The following is a 21,253-nucleotide window of genomic DNA, read 5'->3' on the forward strand; positions in this document are numbered from 1 at the left end:
CCTCAGTATATCTTTGTTAATATATTTTGAAGTTAGTCACTAATGTATGCCTCAATTTAATGGTTTAAAATTAACTCAATCGTCAATATATATATGAATGTTTAAAATTAAGTCTTTTACAGAGTCATTTATATGCACTTCTGAAGAGTTCACATTTTGAAAGAGACAGCTATCCAGCGCTCCCTTGCCTTCAGTTATAATTCAGTTTATGCTAGATAAACTTAATGGCTTCTGAAGTCAAGTCCTTAGATTCCAGCGTTTGGTAAGTCAATAACTATATTGCTTTTTAATTAATAGTTCATTCCTTTAGTGTCTTATTTGTTTTGACTTTGCTCCTGTTGCTTATCACGTGACAAAATCACCAATCAGAACACCGACCTATATGACCTTGTCTCTGTGCTAAGCTAATGATGCGTTAACCAGTACGAGCAGCCTTGAGTCAACTCTTAGTCCTTATCAGTATTCTGTATAGCAGTTTCTCGCCTAACCCTGCCTGTTTAGTCGAGAATGCCATCTCAACCTACACTGTATGAATAATATATTTCAGACGCATGTAGTTTATATACAAGCAAACTGGATCCCATCATACCATGAAATAAAAATAACAATTATACCAGATCAGTCCCAAAAGTGGCTGTGAGTGTGAGAGGCTGTAACTAATCTATTGGGAATAACTTGAGAATAGTAAATCGTATAATAGTAATAAATAGGTCAGATGACATTTTCTGATAAATGGAGTGTGAATATAAACATAGACTAATTACTTAATAGTTATCCAATAGGAATATATATATAATAATAATAATAATAATAATAATAATCTATAAATAATTCCTAGCGGTTACGATTCATTTATTCATCGTTCGAAAGTAACATTATTAGCTTTAAGTAAGTCCATTTTATCTACTTAATCACTTAGAGCTATGGATTAAAACTGAAGTCCTAATGATTTTCAGATTTTTGATTGAGATCATGAACCGATTGATGTTAGACCACCACAATTGAAAACCTGAAAGCACTGGACGGCCGTTTTGTCCTATTGCGGGACTCCTCAGCAGTGCGCATCGACGATCCCACTCTCGGGACTCGAACCCAGGGCCTTCGGTCTTGCACGCGAACGCTTAATCAACTGGACCACTGAGCCGGCATTCAATGGTGATAGTTTCTAACATCAACCAATCCACGAAATTGCGTGACCAACTTCCGTTGTACTGAGGTAGATACCTGTCTCTGCCCGGCAAGGATTAGCTCCACTGGTCACGGCTTCTCACTAGAACTCCGAGAATTCCCTCATGAAGCTATTCACTAGTGAGCACATGTTGATTACTAGTATAGGGGTTGTGGAAATGGATGCGCACTGCTGAGGAGTCCCACAGTAGAACGAAACGGCCGTCCAGTGCTTCCAGGTTTTCAATTGTGGTGGTCTAACATCAATCGGTTCATGATCTCACTCAAAAACTTAATAATCTCCACAACCCCTATACTAGTAATTTTCAGATTATTTAAGAGAAATAGTTTTGCCAAAATTATGCTATATAGTAGACAGGGATCGAATACTTTTAGTGTTTATGTAATTATCATTGAAGTTACTCTCTTTTTTGGCATAAATTTATAAGGAGAAAGTAAGCCAGCTTCGTACAGTTACGGCCTACCTAATAACACCTCTTATATAAGCTTTACTTTCAGCCTAAAATTAGTTTTGTTTAGTATGTCACATATTAGGCTGAATTTATTACTTTTGATTATTTTATATTTAATATGAAGTTATAACTAAGTGAGCTTAATGAGTTTTCGAATTTCTCCTGCATAATAAGCAAAGATGGATAGTGGCTAGCAGTGGAATCCCGGACGCGAATTTCATCCTAGTTTGGACTCGTCAGCTGGATGTACCTACACCTCAGGGACTCAAACCCAGTACCTTTCACTTCAAACCCCATCGCGTTATCCACATAGCTACTGAGTCTTGATAGCCACTTGCTTGTACAATGGGGTGAAGTTTAATTCACCTGGTATTGTTTTACTTAGATCTTCCCATTGATGTTTAGGACTGAGATTGATCAGTCTCTTATTGTCATATGTACATACCGTGCATATTGCCTCGATATTGCCTTAATTTACAAGCATTATAAGCAAAGATGGATAGTGGCTAGCAGTGGAATCCCGAACGCATAGATTAACGTGATGGATACAAATTACTGAAATCCTCAAAGTAACAGGGATTCCTACTATTTATTACAAACTATTGTTTTGAATTACAACTATTAAGTGAAAATACTAACATTGAATATTAAACGTTAACGGTATTTAAATTAAGAAAATAATTTTCTACTTACTTGAACAAGTGGAATAAAACCAGTTGATATTAGTTTTTCAATGACTTCATTTAATCGTTCTTCAGGATAAACGTTAGCCATAATTTGCCAATTATTTGCTGTTATATGTAAGCAAATCAGTATTGCACCGGGTGGAGCATATGCTAATGATTCAATTTGTGTCATCAAGTGCTCTAATTTATCATTTGTTTTGCGATCTGAATTTCGTGCTCCTACCATTACAAATCTTCATTTGTATAGCATAGCGATAGCAAACAAAACAGTTAACATAAAGATTAAAATGACAAGACATAATATCATAAGTCCAATCAATCAGTTTACTGAACATTATTAAACGACAAGTTATTTTCTAAACAAACATATATCATTGAGACCTGAGGTATCATGCACCCAATAAAGTAGGTCATATGCAAATAAAAGTTAGTATATCTCCACACTTTCGTAACGAAGTAGTTTGTAGTTATTGTTCAAAGGATTACTAATAGAACAATTGAGTAAATCTTATTAATTTATCACAAATACATAACTACAAACAACCTACTTGTGAGTAGTAAAGTATATCAAGTAAATTAATTGATGACGTAGATGGTTTAGAGACAAGTAAAATGTATTGTGGTTGTAATTCAGAAACATTTTAATTACATGGTAGACACAGTGATAACTACCAGTATTGAAATTTAAACAGTCAAGTTAAACATTCATGCGAACACAGAACAAAACTAAATTAATATCTCTGAGAGGTTACGTATAAAATCAAGAGAATATAGAAACAAACTAACTGAAATTGAAAATGAACAAATATCTACAAATGAAAACATTTCTGAGATGATGGGTATAAGGGAACTGGTTAAATGTAGATAAAAATAATCTCGGAATTGTATGGAATTTAAACAATGATTCAAATAGTAAAAGGAACTAATTAATTGAAGCGAAACGTGAAAATTATAAAAATAAAATAAGATGAATGTTTGAATGGAATCATCTGACAACTATCTATGTAATAAAACAACAAAAGCCACTTTTATAATAAACTATCTTTACACTCATATCCACAGTGACTCAAGAAAATAAAACACTATGTAAACATTTTCAGCGATTCATACATAGTTAGCAAAAACATCTAAACTCATTGTCATCCAACCATCGTCACTTATCTCACTCAATTGTTAATAGTACTGAATTGTACATTCCTCGACTAAATGTTGAGCTGAAACATAGATATGTGACACAAATAGTCTCCTAGTTGGTATTTCTTTAATATATATGTAGTTGAAGAACAAATAGAACTCAAAACAAGTGTCAACCAATATCAAAGTGAGAATCTTCAATACAAACATCTGAACAGTTCTGCTGTACGGAACTGAAACTTGGAGAACGACTTCAATCATTATCATATAAGTACAAGTATTTATAAACAATTTTCTAAGCAAGATATTTAATGTCTGTTGACTGGATGCTATCAGTAACAACTTATTATGGAATAGAACAAACCAGTTTCCAGTCGAAGAGGAAACCAGGTAAAGACATTAGAGGTGGATAGGATATACATTATGAAAATCATCAAACTACATCACGAGGCAAGCCATAACTTGTAGTCCTGAAGAGAAGAGGAAAATAAGAAAACCAAATAAAACAACTATGTTGAGAATCGGAAGCAGACATGAAAAGGATTGCCCATGATACAGTTGAATAGAGAATGCTGATCGGAGGCTTATGCTTCTTCATGAAGTGGGTAACAGACGTAAGTAAAAAATATATATAACACTGAAAGTATCACTATGGTTGAAATGAATTACAAAATGCATTAATTTTTTGCTTACCTTCCTAAAACTGTTGTATCAAATGAAATAGTTCTTTTAGTATAATAAACTGATTGTTTCATTGTTTGCCACAATCCACCTCTTATACCAACTAGTAAATATGACCATCCTAATTGCACAAAAATATTATCTATTTTACATTTCGAAAAATTCTTAGATTCTATACAATCAATATTTTCAGATGATTTCATCTTAAATATTTCCCTTTCGTCTATCTCATTAACTTTAGCACTTTGCCATACAATTTGTTTTATATATCCAGATGGCTATTATTAAGAGAATAAACAGGGATAAAACAGTTGTACTGGATAATAATAATAATAATAATAATAATAATAATAATAATAATAAAATAACTAATATAGATTTATGAGTATGAATGTTTGTTTTTATATTGTAGAAATTATCATCTGTAGTAGTATGGTGTGGGTTACTTATATCCACATAAGTAGTATATAACGGTGGTCAGGCATAGAATGTATTTCAATAGAAGATCGATGAGGAAAGAACGGAAAAGGAACGCAATTGGTAAGAAAATGCATGAACAATGAAATCTGAGACAATGGATTGATGTTTGTGACAGGAACAGTCAAGTTTGAGATGATGGATTAATATTTTGCAAATTAACTACTTACTATATGGTTCTCAGATTTTAGTGAGATGTTCTGTAATTTCGTACTTGTGTCCCCACTGATGTTCTTCTTCACTACAGTAGATTATCTTATTAAATCGTTTTTTGCCTAATTGAAAGGACATTCACATCAGGTTTACATGGTATGTTGCGAGATTTAATTGTAGGGATTTAGGATGTTTTTAATTTAAACGTTTTATTAAAAGAAATGATATAACACTGAGCTACTTGTTGTCCAGATTCACAATGAATTAGGAGTTATTGTTAGCCCATACTTAAAGACTACTGCACACTACCGTGCAATAGCCACCAAAGGTTTTAGAACTTTATGGTCAATACGTAGGGCTTTTAGTCACGTCAGTGCTAAAACGTTTTTGACTTTGTATACAGTGTTCGTGCGTCCCAAACTTGAGTACCACATAAAAGAGGCTAGCACCTGTTTAAAAAAAGACAGTGAACTTTTGGAAGAGGTTCAGAGAACAACAACTAAGTTGATTCCCGGAATACCGAAGCTCCCGTATGACGCTCGACTGGCCAAGCTAAATCTATTCGCGTTGTCATATCAGAGAATTAGAGGCGACTTGATTACAGATTTCAAATTGCTTAGTGATAAGTTTTCACATGATCTGCCCTCATTTTTCTTGTCTTCCAAAACAGAGAATTTACGAGAACACTCCAAAAAAGTTCACAAACCCAGAACAAATTACTTGTCAGCTGACTATCGACTTTCCCATCGAATCACCAATGTGTGGAATTCATTACCTCAGCACGTGGTTAAGGCTCTATCCGTTGACTTTTAAAAAAAAGTTGGATCAATTGAGAGGCCACTAGTGCCAGGACTAACATAGGCCATCAAGCCTCCTGTCCTTTCCAAACTGAAACTGATATGAAGTTTTGTGTTAGGCATCTATGACCTGTAGAGTTAAAAATTTGAATTCAGAGTAATGTCATATTGATAGTTTTGGATGGTCTGATGATATTATGAATGGATTAAGATTGAAAATAATATACAGTAAACTTGAGTTCATCTAGCTTCTCCTAAATGACAAATCAGACAAAAAGTATACAAAATGATATAGTTTTGTATGAATTTCTTAACATTAAACATAGTGAATAATTGTGAGATTCTAATAAAATTGTATGAATATCAGAAGAGGGCTTTTTGTGTGGATGTTATAGTAATTTTAATAGTTGAGATCATGTGTCAACTGAAACTAGACCACCATGGAAAACCTGGAAACATGAGTATATTATACAATGAACAAAATTCATTAGTGAGTAAAAATATAATCTGAAATAGGAAAATTATTTGTGATATTGGTTTAGTTGGAAAGTAAGGGATTCAAAGATTAAACGAAGTGATCAGAAGTATTAACAAAAAGGTACATGAAATGAAACTACATTAAACAGGATATATGGACCTATAATCATGAAGTTTTCATTAACAGGATACAGTAATAGGTAATTGTATTCTAAGATATGACATTTTAAACCCGCGATTATTGATTTTTATTTTATTCTATTGCCTTTGTTCAAACGAACACTGTTTTAAAACATATTTTATACATGTAGTTAGTAATTTCATGGACTTAGGTTATGCTTTAATGTAGGAATTCATACGTTCAAAAAACTTTTACTCTAACTATAAACGTACAGAGTTATCAAGAGTATCATGCAAGTGTACATAAGACAAGGTATCAAAATATTACGTTAGAAAGCTCATTAGCCAATATAATAAACAGTATTAACGGACGTCTACAAACATTCTAACTACCTACACATTCTCCAATAAGTTCTTCTGTATAATAGATTATCATTCACAGTTGTATAAGGTAGCTAGAAACTACACTGAGTAGGATGAAGCTATAAACTTAACATAACTGAATTGAGATAATTCAAGTTTATAAACTACATAAACTTTTAATAAGTATTATCTTTAGTTTTATGGTATATTTCTAGTAAAACTCTAATTAATTGATGAATCTTATCTTCTTTCTTCTAGTAACAGATCGAATGAAATTTTTTCATAAAATATACCAATAAAAATTTGAGGAGACATACTTGAAACAGAATAACTAATCTCCTATCATCAGTAGATAATGTTACATTTGTATTTTTTACATAATAAACAGGTACATCTGGTAAACGATCCATTTCAATTCCATTTACAATTATATTAGTTTGTGTTAAAGAATTTAATGATTTGTTAAATTTATTAATGTACCATTGAGGTAATGGTAAGTGTATTGTTGCAGGTCTTTTTAACACTATATCTTGTAATTGAAATTCAAAAATATCAGAACAACCTTCAATTTCATTGAGTTGAGAATCAAATTGACATGCTGAATTCAACCAAGTATTTCTTATTTCTATTTTCTTTGAAGTTACATATAACACAATGTAAATCGGAAAGAAAAATGAAATTAGAATCTAGAACATTGAAAGTTCATAAATTAATGATTTACATTTACCTAAAATAATGAATACAATAAACTATAATTAGTGCTAAATTATTTTTTTAGGCGATTAGTGAAAATTTGTTAGAGCTGTAGATATATTTTTGTTATGAACTGACTATGAAAACGATTGACATTTTTATTTCCACACACTTGGAGGCGTCACAGTAGTGGAGCTTCACAAACCGAGCTCGTGACCTTCAGGTTTTGCAGTGATCATATTGTGATTAGTTCTTTAAGTTTTAAATGTATGACTGAGTTTAGTAACGGAGGTTATTAATCCTATCTTAGATTCACATCGCTGTGGAGGTGAGGTGTAGAATACAAGAGTTACCCACTACTCTCTAGTTTCGATTGGTTATTTAATTGATGTCTGATTGTAAAACATAAAGGTAAAAACCTTTACCTATCTAGGCAGCATCATCGATGAACACGGTGGTTCTGATGCAGATGTGAAGGCGTGGATCAGCAAAGAAAGAGCAACATATTTACAACTGAAGAATATCTGCAACTCAAAGCAACTGTCAACCAACACCAAGGTCAGAATTTCCAATACAAATGTCAAGATAGTTCTACTAGTTGGGGCGGAAACTTGCAGAACCACTAAAGCCATCATCAAGAAGATACAAGTGTTTATTAACAAATGTCTATGCAACATACTTCGCATCCGTTGGCCAAACACTATCAGCGACAACCTACTGTGGGAGAGAACAATCCAGATCCCAACAGAGGAAGAAATCAGGAAGAAGTGCTGGAAGTGGATAGGACACACATTGAGGAAATCACGCAACTGCGTCACAAGGCAAGCTCGCACTTGGAATCCTCAAGGTCAAAGGAGGAGAGTTGGACCAAAGAACATATTACACTGAGAAATGGAGACAGACATGAGAAGAATGAACAAGAATTGGGAGGAACTAGAAATAAAGGTGCAGGACAGAGTGGTTTGGCGAATGCTGGTCGGCGGCCTATGATCCATTGGGAGTAACAAGCGTAAGTAAAAAAGTAAGTAATCATAAATCTCAGTGAAATTACGGTGAATATTGCCTTCGTATTATTTTACCAACTTTTTTTCGAAAATCATCTCTCTTTATATCCAGTATCTGTTATTATGACAGTAATTGTATTTATACGTCGTTTCTACAAATATTTGTGACATTTATCATTTTTAGTTCTCATGATTGTAGTGAAAAAAATTCAAAGAGAATAATTAAGTTTACAATGACATAGTCATTTTAGTTCTTATTACGATCTTATCCATTCAGAAGAAGAAAGGATTATGAGAACATTGAGTAATATCCATTTATACCACTATCCACTTTGTTTCTATTTGTCTGCCTAATAAGTTATCTTTCTTTTAAAGTAGATTTCAGATAATTGTTTAAGTCTGTTTATGTATTGATACATGATTCATTGGAATACTGGGCTGTGAAATACATAGTTTCACTATTAACATCTTAGAATCTGGAATCTTCATCCTTCCAAACATATAAGTCTTAAAATAAAAGGAACCAAAAGGAATCCTACTGAGAATAAATTTTCTTCCAGTTGTAATCATTCTCCTATTTCACTTTTATTGGAATATTTTTATGTTATTATGTATAATATTACTGAATAATCAGTGTTAAGTTCAAATGAAATACTGTGGTGTTTGAATGAACTAATGATTCTTTTGTACTTGTTAAATGCTTGATTTCGAATTCTAAATACAGTACATTCGTTTTTGCCTATCTATTACTTCTTGATCTGATTACGTTATTTCTGGGATTCTTAGTTCATACTAAAATTCAAATAATTCGAAACATTATAAATACTCACTTTGAAAATAGTTTGTTCAAAAGTAGGACAGACGCGTTTTGGTATACGTACAGATAAAAATGGATCAAGTAATGGAGAGAAAAACAATCCACCATTAGGATTGATATAAAATTGTTCTGCTTTAGTTGAGTTCACTAGCATGTAACAATGATTTAGTTCTTCTGTGTGAATGAAAACACCACCACAATAGTTTTCGATTTTATTTACAAAATCATACGGTAAGTTTTCATTTTCTAATCGATTATCATTTTGTTTAACTCTAATATTGTCAAAATTATTTTTCTTTAATAATAATTGTCCCAGTTTTATTGAAAGCGAAGAGAAATTCTCTGAAGCAGTATTGTTTACTGACCATCGACTTGTTTGTGACGTTAATTCACAAGCTTCTAATGGCCAGTCGACATAAGGAATTGTTGGTTGAACAATCTAAGAACAGTAAAATAATATATTTCTTGCATCAAAGAAATAACTTATAAATCTTTAATTTTGGTGTAGGTAACTAATAACTCTTAAATATCATTATCAGCTATATAAACAACTCAGTGTTCTGGGTCGTAATGAAATTAGTCCAGCTTGTCACGTTATAAAGTGGTAGAGATGGTTAATCAACAAGTGAATTGATAAAAACATTGAATGGTGAATTGAACAAATGATCGAATGCGGGAAAGAAAAAAACGTACTTCGGTCAAGTATGGTTTATTTTAGTCTAAAACAAGTCATTGATCTTATGTGATCTAACAGATTTTAGAAATTAAAATCTTTTTTCTACTTGGTCCAACTATTAGTTATAATCTCCTTTTACTTTAAGTACTATCTCTCATTGATTTAATATAAATATATAATCTAACCTGACTGTTTCGGACTAAACAAATTTGTAAAACTCACCAATTGATTTATTTGTGGTACCAAAGACCTTAAATTTAAATACGATACTGTTCATATAGTCGCTTGAGATATGAAAAATATCGTTCTTGTATTTTATATACTGGTACATACTGTAAAATACGTTAGTAAAGAGAAATCAAAATCATCTCAATGTTTAATGTCAACTATTGGTGCACTATGGGTAGTATTTCTAACATCATATGCAACGTAAAGCTGTGAACTAAATCCGGATTTTTCTTATTCACTGGTACGTTTTCTTAGTGAGCTGTACTGTGAACAATATAGATAAGTGGAGAAATTAATTAATCCAACAATACAGTTTCTTTAAATCTAACAATTTGTACATGCATATCAGTCCTAAACTTTCGTCATGTATTCTAAGTTAATTCATGTTATATATTACATGAAAATTATGATTTCATTCGTGTATATCAAAATAATTAGATGATTGCTATAATTAGAAAGCATTCAATAACTGAAGACTATCCCTCTTTAACGAGTAAAAATCCTATTTTTGAAACATCAATATCCATGTTTTTTCATATACACATATTTATGTAAAGTATCTTGTTCAGAGCAGAGGTAATATTCCCTCTTTAAGGTCTGGTCTACATATGTTCATTTACATTTCGTAACCAGCCTCTATTTTTTCTAGAATTTTCTTCTTCTAAGAACAAATGAGTTTATAATCATTAAATGTGACAGGTAACGGACTTTATTGATGTTTAATTAATAGATCTATGGACATTAATTTTATTTGCTGCTCATTTTAACTTAAAGCTAAATCTCTCTCATATAAATCTTAAACCCATACACGAAGTCTGTGATTTATTTATGATTTTAAGGATGAGTTTAACGGAGTAAAGATGACTGTCATCTTAAGAATGCAGCTCAAATCACAATTCCTATTAAAATTATAAAAGTACAATTTCAGTACTTTAAGTACTCCAGGGATGAACTAATTAGTGATTTTATCTAGTCATTTTCGATTTTATGATAAAATTTTAATATTCATTATCAGTTAAACTAAAAATATCATTTACCGTAAATTCTTTCACTACATGCCAGCAATCATCTCCAAGACGGCATTGTAGTAGTGAAACACTTCTAGCATTAATTAAACTGGGTGCTGTTGAAAGATGATTTCCAAAATGCATTGAGTATGGCGGTTTTCCTCTCAGTCTAGCTGAAGTTTTATTAGATTGAATACCATTATGTACTACAATGAAATAATAAGGACAAGTGATATATATCAATGTTTATTAGAATCTTCACAAGTTATCAAAAACAACTTATTAGTGACATACTCATCGACTCAAAGTGACTTATGATATCAAAACAGAAAAAAGAAATTAATGCTCTAAAATAAGTTCAAGAAATAATACCCGTAATCATAAAAAATAAAATACGAACAGTATAGTTCATAAAGGGATAAGCGAATAGGGGAACGAAGAAAGTAGAACCATAGTGTGTTCAAAATTTAGAGTTAGATAATCTTTAGCTCTGTTATCAAACATAGATAGCTATTACCTTAGGAAACTCAACCAGGAATTTCTTACCTCGCAACTGCACTCAGTTGGATAACCAGTCACCTAATAGATTAACGTCATGTTGTGGTCTGGTTATCTTCTATATTTTGTCCAAAGTAAATCACGGAAATGTTTCATTGTTAACTTTAAGCTAAATTTTTTTATTTTTTGTCGTAAACGTTAATGTCATAAATAAACAGTGAACAGAATATGTTTTAGGCTATTATATATGGTAGTAACGGGTTCATAAAAAAGTCATTTGGTCGTAGACTATTACTTTGTTCTATTGTCCAAGCTTCTTTAGAGTGAGAGAGAGAAATTACAAGAACACGTAGCAAGCGACTCAGGGAAGAGATCTCTTTTAGGCGATTTCATAGAATGGAAGTTTTTCTGTTATTCAAATATAAAAAAACGAGACCCTGTCGTTATTTATTAAACAAACTGGTTAACCCAATACAATATTAGTGGTAGTGTAAGTTTCTGTAGCTCAGTTCTGAGTACTTTTATTATTTTATTGTCATCGTAAGGAGACAAAAATTTTATTTTAACTGGAAATTAAATTATATATAACTGAGTTCATGTATTGAAGTGGTTATTCTCGATATTGCTAATTTTTCTAAATAGAATAAGTTACGACGGTGTGTTATATCCTAGCGAAGATTAATTATATGTAACTTCTTAGAGCTATTAATGGACTAATGTTATACATATATTCTTATTGTATTCCTATTGAGTAAGGAGATTATGTATATTTATGCTCCTCTCATAATAAGCCTTATTTTGACTTATAGACTATGATTATACGACCAACTATTCTTAAGTTATACTCAGTTCATTAATTGCAGTTCCTCACAATCACAGTCACTTTCGGGCTTGGTCTTTTACAATTGTTATTTTTTTATTTTATGATGTGATATGGTCTGGTTTGTCTGTTTGTTTGTATATAGACAAAACATATTGAAATAGATGATTCGTATAGTGGAAGTTGATGTTAGTGTTCTGGACCCAACAGGCAGGGCTAGGCAGAAAAGGGGCCAATAAGGACGCTAGACTGCTTATACCGGTCGATACGTCACTGTTGTGGCACAGTAGTTCACGTGATAATTAGCCTGGTAAGAGTCACAACATAGTGCATATTGTTTTAACTATTTTTATATAAATCTTCGACATTCCATGATTCAGTATTATTTTATATTCATTGGTGTTCTTAATTCTCATCCAATCAAATATCGTCTTCCATTCTTGTTGATTTTTGTTTTGTGTAACTAAAACTGATTTACTAGTCCAATTGACTAGGTGTTATCTTACTTGTCAGTTAAATCAATAAATTGTGATATGTATATACAATAAATAATGTCATGTTTATAATTCGGAAATTCCCCTTCAAGATCAGTTAATTATCAAACTACTATCTGATGAAATGAGTGTTCATGCTTCATAAATCATAAATCTCACATCTGATCATCCTCTCAATGAAACCAAGTCTTAAATATTTATCAGCTTATTTTTATTTAGATGAAATGTTGTAGGATATAAACTATTTCAAATCATTTAGGAAGTAAAGGAATAGTAGAAATACTTGAATGGATTACTGAATGAGCAATTATAAGTTATTTTGTGGATGTAAGTAAGTAAATTTTAAATTTTGGGTAATATTTTATTTTAGCTTACATAAACTTTTAGAATCAGGTCTTTTTACGCTTTCAAATGGTATATTAATGGATCCGGCTGGATGATACATTTCACGGGTAGCAGCAAAAGTGAAAGGGATAAATACAGCAACTGGCATTCTGAATCTGACAGGCGAATATAACATATGTATTTCACTTGCCATTCGCATATCTGGACCTAACCAAGGTCCTATAACTCCTCTGGCTGTACTTGGAAATGTTGCACAAAGAACTCGTTCACGACGTCCATTAGAAGCATATGGTGGAATTTCAACTTTAACACCGTGATCTGATAGGAAAAGACCACCAATCCTTCTAACTGGTACATTTTGTTTAAGAGGACAACTTCTAAAATATTCAAAAACTGGTATATTAAATAGTGAGTTAAGGTAAATCAAAATTTATACTTATCCTCATTAAATAGGTTGATTTGTGTTATATGCTTCAATTGACTCATGATCTCAACTGTTGAAATTACTACAATCTCCAAAGAACCCCTTCTGATTATATGCTGTTATTTAAAATTATTAGTTTCCATTGCTAGATTTAGTAACGCTAGATAATAATAATAATAATAATTTTACGTTTCCTCAATAAATATCTGAATTTTTTATGTAGGTGGATACATTATGATCTGGGCATTGATATAACAGAGATTCGTAATTCAGATTCTTCATTTCTTTGATACTTTTAATTAACGGTATAGGGTCGTGAAGATTTTTGAGTTTTTGATTAAGATTATGAATCTATGAATATTGGACCATCGTTGAAAACCTGGAAGCACTGGATAGTCGTCTCGTTTTAGTATGAGACTCCTCAGCAGTGCGCATCTACGATCACGCACGCGCGATTCAAACCCAGGATTATATTTAATACCTTATTCTAATTCTACTCTTACATAAATGCTATATATCAGGATAATTCAGTATAAGATATGTTGACTGATGAGTGTTTAGTATACAAGGTTTGTACAGACAATTGGATTTTCATAGATTACGTCACGGACTGATCTTAGTTGAACGAGCGTCAAAAATCTGGAAGCACTGTTGTGGCCCTAAATCTGGCTCCAGTTAGATCGTTTGCTGATTGCTATTGAAATACACATTTTGCCAATCCTGGTATATAATCATTGATTTAAATCGCCTTAGTGAATACCGGAATAAAATAAGTCAAATAAGAGAATGATTTTCGAATATGTACATTTCGTACGATCGCTGATCGGCATGCGAAGTGAAATGAAATGACGCGAGTGAGTCAACTCTATTTATCCAAGCGTGAATCGATATTTATACTCGAACAAAAATAAGTTACAGACATGCGATGAATAGGATAAGAAGTGCACATACGTACAATCATATTAAAATAGTCAAAGTTGATAAGCAAATAGTTAACAAGGTCAAAATATGACTCGAGAAGAGTGAATAGATTGGCCTGTCTGGAATCCAGAATAAGCTATGTGGGCTTGCATAGCACTACAGCGCTATACGTATTTCTTGTTCTAGTGTGAGACTGCCCAAAAGTGGGCATTCCTTGATGTAATGTATGAAAAGGTGATCTCCACAAACTCTTTAATCTAATACTAATCCTCTGCTCACCGAACACAAACTTTGAGGCTCACTTCTAGGTGTTCTGGTGGAAAAATCATCATTAGTGTAGTTTAATCATGTCATATGTGGAACCGTTGTCCTCTTCAGGTAATGGAAGATGACCATATTTATTCTGATCATTTATCTTACAATTGCATTTCACTTGTAAGCTAATTCAAGTCAACAACCTCATATTAGTCATCCCAACATTAACGATTTGATTTGATTTTTGACTCACATATTACAATTTTAAATGATGTACTCTCTGCCTTAAATCTGACCAATGTTATGGAATATTAATTTGGATTTATAATTGTAGAACCTAATGAGAAATTATTGAAGAGGAAATTCTTCGTTCATGTAATTGTGTTTTAATATAATGGAAATTTCTCAGCGAATATAAAATGATCTATGGTTTATCTTAACACGGTCACAGTCGAAAAGACTTTTTAAAAGAATGAATTTCCTATGTGGCTAACATTAATTACAGATTATATTCTATGAGTATCTTTTACTCTTAATGACCACGTTTCGCAGCCACAAAGTAGGACAGAATGAACTGCCGCGCAGTATACTCGTCTCTTAATTGATAGGTGGATATCTCACGTTTACCATAGGTAACGTAAGTTGGTGAAAGCCGAACGAGTTTTTTGAATCTGTGCTGAGAATTTGTCAGACACCAACCCATTAGGGCTGGCCAGACTTCCAAGATAACTGAAGTTGTCGACGCGTTTGACTACTTCACTCCCTATCCTTAGTCAACACCAGAACTAACTCTCTTTTTATACACTCTTTTTCTTCTCTTAATCCGTGAGATTAAAATTGCCTTATAACTTTCTTTCTACGAACTAATTCTTTCTTCCTGTAGTATATCCTTATAAAAGATCTTGAAGTAACTACATTTATGAATTTGGTGTTCATCTTGTTGTGCTAATGAGGTGCGGCGACTTGGAACAATGCATATATGTGCGTGATCCTACGTTGTAGCTGACTGACTGATTACGATTAGGTTTAAAAAAGTTGGTAAAAAATAATCTATGGTTTATCTTAACTTGGACACAGTCAAATTGATTTTCTAAAAGAATGAATTTCCCTTGTGACTAACAATAATTACAGATTATATTCTATGAGTTTTTATACAAACCTTGTTGTAACGTTAATTTGGATGTGAATAGGATTCATATGTCTTAATTAATGGGATAAGATGTTTATTAAATTAATTTTTCAACCAACTAAAAGAATATGGAATAAATTATGGCCTAGGAACTGATTTAAAATAACCGAATAGTAGTAATACTTGTCTTGAAGATCACATCCTGAAAATCTACACTTTTTACTCCATTCGGACTAACAAAATAAAAACTTATGAACTAAACTCATACATCAATATAGTTATACTTATTTCTTTTGGAGCATACTATTAAAACTGTGGTGTGGGTTACTTATATCCACATAAGTAGTATATAACGGTGGTCAGGCATAGAATGTATTTCAGTAGAAGATCGATGAGGAAAGAACGGGAACGGAACGCAATTGGTAAGAAAATGCATGAACAATGAAATCTGAGACAATGGACTGATATTTGCAAAAGAAACAGTGAAGCTTGAGTTAAGCTTGGATTAATATTTTGCAAATTAATTATTTACTATATGGTTCTCAAATTTTAGTGAAATGCTCTGTAATACCTTGTCGAATACATTTAATCGTCCCTCACCTGTGTTATTGTTCACTACAAAACAACTAGAAATATTAGACTAAACAGATATTTGTCAGTTTAGGGGTTGTGGAGATTGTTAAGTTTTTCTTGATTGAGATCATGAACCGATTGGTATTAGACCACCATTGAAAACCTGGAAGCACTGGACAGCCGTTTCGTCCTATTGTGGGATTCCTCAACAGTGCGCATCCACGATCTCGCTCACAGGATTCGAACCCAAGGCCTCCAGTCTCGCACGCGATCGCTTAACCTACTGGACCACTGAGCCGGCATCCAATGGTGATAGTTTCTAACACCAACCAGTCCACGAAGTTGCCTGACCATCTTCCATTGTACTGAGGTAGACACCTGTTTCTACCCGACACGGATAGATTTGTATAATATGCACGTAATTCATCTTTATTGATCCATAATTCATAATATCATCAACTGATCCTATATCTATATTATTGATTTTATTGATTATTGACTTTAATAATAATTTTTAAAAAAATAATAAACATGAGATTAAAACAAACTCACTTATTTTTCGCATCGAAATTAATTAAATTCCTGATTATTAATCCATCGTTTTTCATATCATTCTTTAATCTTGTCGAGTTCATCACTTGAACAAGAATAGATTTTTAGAATTATCCGGATCCTGTAATAAACAGTAAGTGACCTGTTTTTTTTATATTTATGTTATCACTATTTGCTTCAGTATTTATTATTTCAAAAAACAAATCAAGTGGTTTGATCGACTATTGATTGTGGAAGTAAAAAAACAAACAGAAAGTTTATTCAATCAATGAAGGAAATTTGTCAGATCATTACAATGTCCATATATATGTCATTTGCTTCCTTTATCTATTATTATCCTTCATTTAAAGTATTCTATCATAAAATTAATTAAATCAATTTATTTAATTGATTTCTTTAAATATCTTACCTAAAAGTGACCAATCACTAGAGTATTCTATTAAGAAAGTACTTGTGTATGTATGTGAGTGAGTGAGTGAATGAATGAATGAAAAAGTAATAAGTTGACCTCTGTAAACAACGAAATACCTTATTCATAAAGTATCAATAATCACTTAATTAAGAACAATAAATTATTTGATTGTAAGTGAACATCGGTTGATAACATATTAAAATCGTGTTTATTAGTGGTTATTCTGTGTGATTATCAACATTATACAGAATAGATGGAGTCAGTCAGTCAGTAACAACGTAGAACTTCGTACGTATGTACATCAGTTCAAGTTCCCACACCACATTAACACAGAGATGCACTTGTCGATTCAAATCCCGTAGTGGTAGAGGTAGTAAGAGTATAAGCAGTAATCGGAAACACTAGAGTTTGAACATGTTATTCAACGAGTATAATCCAATGAAACAAATTTGGAAGGAGGAAAAAAGGGACATGAAGAATTCAGAAGATTAGAATTTGGGAGAACACAAAGAGTGGATGCACCTGCGCCATTGCAAACGATTTTGAGCCATGTCATTCAGGGTCTCTAACCATCGGTTGCTATCATCTCGTGGACCCCAACCACGTAGTCTACACCTACCAACATGGATCAGTCCACTTGTCAGTGACTTCATGGACTTGTGCCATGTTTTGGTCTGTCCGCCCCTAGCTTTCTTCCAACCTACTCCTACACCATAAAACATCGCATGTCGGTGCAGTCGGTTGTTGGGCATACGAAACACATGTCCCAGCAATCTCAACTGATGAAGTTTCACTACTTCATCAATTGATTTGCAATCCTTGCCTAGTACATGTTTCCTAACAGCTGCGTTACTTACTCGATGGTCTCAGGATATACGACCAATGTTTCGAAGACACCTATGATCAAATACTAGTAACCCACGAATATCCTCTTCTCTTACTGGCCATGTTTCACTGCCATAGAGTAGGACGGAACGACGTGCTGCGCAGTAAACACGTCCTTTGGTTGGTAGACGGATATTCCACCTACGCCATAAATGACGCAAGTGGGCAAAAGCTAGTCAAGCCTTCTGTATCCGTGCTGAGATTTCGCCAAAAACCAGACCAGAAGGGCTGATGAGACTTCCAAGATAAGTGAAGCGGTCGATACTCTCAACTACTTCACTCCCTATCATTAGTTCGGGTGTCAATGCAACCCAATCCTGAAGCAACATTTTGCATTTCGAGGGGGAGAATCGCATATCGAACATGCTTGCATTAGAGTGGTTGATTAGAGTGGTCAGAAGACTCTGCGTTTTGTCAGAGTCTTAACTAAATAGAACTATGTCATCGGCACATTCTAGGTCAATAATTGAATCTCCAGGTAGAAGTTCAACCTCTGGAAATTTAGATGAAGTGTCATCTCTAAAAGCACGTCAACGACAAAGTTAAACAAGAATGGAGAGAGTGGATAGCCATGACGAACACCACTTGAGGTAATCAATTCTGATGACAGTTCGCCATAAGCTCTCACTCTACCAGTTGTGTTCGAGTAGAGAGCCTTTATAAGGTTAATGTTCTTCTTTGGTACTCCTTTCAGTGACAAACACTGCCATAGAACCTCATGATTAACAGAGTTGAATGCCGCCTTAAGGTCGAGAAATACTACCATTGTGGGGCGTCTGAATGTGTCTATGTTCTATGACCTGACGTAGTGTGAATATCTGATCTATACAACCACGTCCAGGTCGAAAACCAGCCTGATTTTCTCTAGTCTGTTCTTCACAAGCTTTGGTTAGGCGTCGAAGTATTATTGGAGCTAATATTTTAGACACTATATTAGTCAAACTGATTCCTCTGTGATTGTCACAAGAGGACTTTCGTCCTTTCTTATAGACCGGCACAATCAGTGATTGAGACCAGTCAGATGGGATTACGTCCAGTTCCCAAATTCTACCTAACACCTCAGTTAATCTCACTGCTAATACTGAACCACTATCCTTAAAAATCTCAGGAGTAAACCTGTCAGGGCCTGCTGCTCTCCCTCGTTTCAGATTTCCTATGGCTTTTTCAACTTCGTAAAGAGACGGAGGACCTACATTAACTTGCCATTCAGGTTGACTAGAGATCGTGGGAAACCCAAGTGTGGTTGAAGGCCAGTTGAACTGATCCCTAAAGTGTTCTGCCCATCGATCCAATCTCCTGGATTAAGAATGAATAATATGTCCATCTTTCTCTGAGATTGTTTCGCTAACAGTCGGGTTCCTAATTCCGATTTCCTTAACGAGTCTGAACAATTGTCTGCTATTACTTATTTCCGCAAGATTAAGTGTGGTTAATAATGAAATCCAGAGCGCGCGTTTTTTCCTATTCTAAACTCATCAGCTATCCGTACAACATGCATACATACCGACTAAGACTGATTAAATTTTCAGTCAAAATATAAATAACGAGATAACCTAAAACATTACAAATTAAATAAAAATAACACTAACATTTCAGTCATGATATTTATATGAATCAAGAACTCCAATTTTATTCTGCATTGTTTTTAATTCAGTTTCAGAAATAATTATCTCCACAGTGAATTACAACAATAGAAACACTTTGAAGGGAATAATTAATAACAGTATTCTATTATTTAACCAGGAATGATTGTTTACTATTTACGTTACTAGGCGAATCAGTTAACTGAAAATTGTATTCGTTGATATGGAAATGTTGCATAGTATTAACATTGTGGTGTCGAAATTACTATTAATTTAAATTATCTAACTTAAATGGAACCTACAAATACTTGATATACAAGTAAAACGAATTTTTTAGTTGCAGAGATCGGTTTATTTGTTAACAAGAATAATAGATACACTTTTTTTTCCCTAGAATCAGCAGTGCAATCCAGAATGCGTGCCTCTCCCTATATCGAACTCGTCAGCTGGGTATGCCTACACCCCAATGGGGATATTAATACTACTCAGATTAAAACTCGGAATGGTCGATTGTAGTCCTTAAGATCAGCAGTGGGAATAATATAAACCCTTACAAATAATTGACATAGTATTTAACCTTGATACATTCAAAGTAAATGTATTATGAAAAATCTATATACATAAAGCATAGAGATGACAAATAGTTATTAGTTATTGAAATATATTTTACTGATAATCAGTGAAAAATAGGAAATACTGATTACTTTGCGTTAACATTTATAGGCCATATTTCTTTATCTATCTACATAATTTATTCAGTACCAATTAGATGAACTGATTAGGATATGGGAAATATTAAATACAGTACCATATTCAAGTATCAATAAAAATAATCGATATAAATAATGAGAGATAACGATAAGATATATTATTGATACCAAATCTCAAATTGCAGATATTTCTACAATGGAATATTTGTTCTATGTTGCTATCTTAGGAACTATGGGCTTTAAAACAAAGTTCACATATCCAGTTTAACTTCTTTTTAATCATGGACTAAAGGTGTAATAATGTCTAGTGTCAAATAGTTACTTACTTTACTTACTTACGCTTGTTACTCCCAATGGATCATAGGCCGCCGACCAGCATTCGCCAAACCACTCTGTCCTGCACCTTTATTTCTAGTTCCTCCCAATTCTTGTTCATTCTTCTCATGTCTGTCTCCATTTCTCAGTGTAATATGTTCTTTGGTCCAACTCTCCTCCTTTGACCTTGAGGATTCCAAGTGCGAGCTTGCCTTGTGACGCAGTTGCGTGATTTCCTCAATGTGTGTCCTATCCACTTCCAGCACTTCTTCCTGATTTCTTCCTCTGTTGGGATCTGGATTGTTCTCTCCCACAGTAGGTTGTCGCTGATAGTGTTTGGCCAACGGATGCGAAGTATGTTGCATAGACATTTGTTAATAAACA

At 33.2% G+C, this 21,253-nt stretch overlaps 1 protein-coding gene across 2 annotated transcripts in view; it reads right to left on the reverse strand.

Annotated features, from left to right (window-relative positions):
- MS3_00001789 (uncharacterized protein) overlaps window positions 1–17,047 on the reverse strand; it is a gene marked incomplete at both ends in the record, with an annotated part of 34,726 nt that extends 17,679 nt beyond the window's left edge. The window contains 7 exons of one of the 2 annotated variants that reach the window (XM_012942062.1): window positions 2,334–2,559; window positions 4,154–4,419; window positions 6,846–7,214; window positions 9,107–9,481; window positions 10,984–11,159; window positions 13,141–13,487; window positions 16,965–17,047. In XM_012942062.1, the coding sequence (XP_012797516.1) occupies window positions 2,334–2,559; window positions 4,154–4,419; window positions 6,846–7,214; window positions 9,107–9,481; window positions 10,984–11,159; window positions 13,141–13,487; window positions 16,965–17,047 (1,842 nt within the window). Of the gene's footprint in view, window positions 1–2,333; window positions 2,560–4,153; window positions 4,420–6,845; window positions 7,215–9,106; window positions 9,482–10,983; window positions 11,160–13,140; window positions 13,488–16,964 lie in introns of those variants that run through there. The other variant, XM_051209284.1, reaches the window with a different exon arrangement.
- Between the last annotated feature and the right edge of the window lie 4,206 nt (window positions 17,048–21,253).

Source organism: Schistosoma haematobium, chromosome 1 (genome assembly GCF_000699445.3).
Source record: "Schistosoma haematobium chromosome 1, whole genome shotgun sequence".
NCBI classification, from domain to species: Eukaryota; Metazoa; Platyhelminthes; class Trematoda; order Strigeidida; family Schistosomatidae; genus Schistosoma; species Schistosoma haematobium.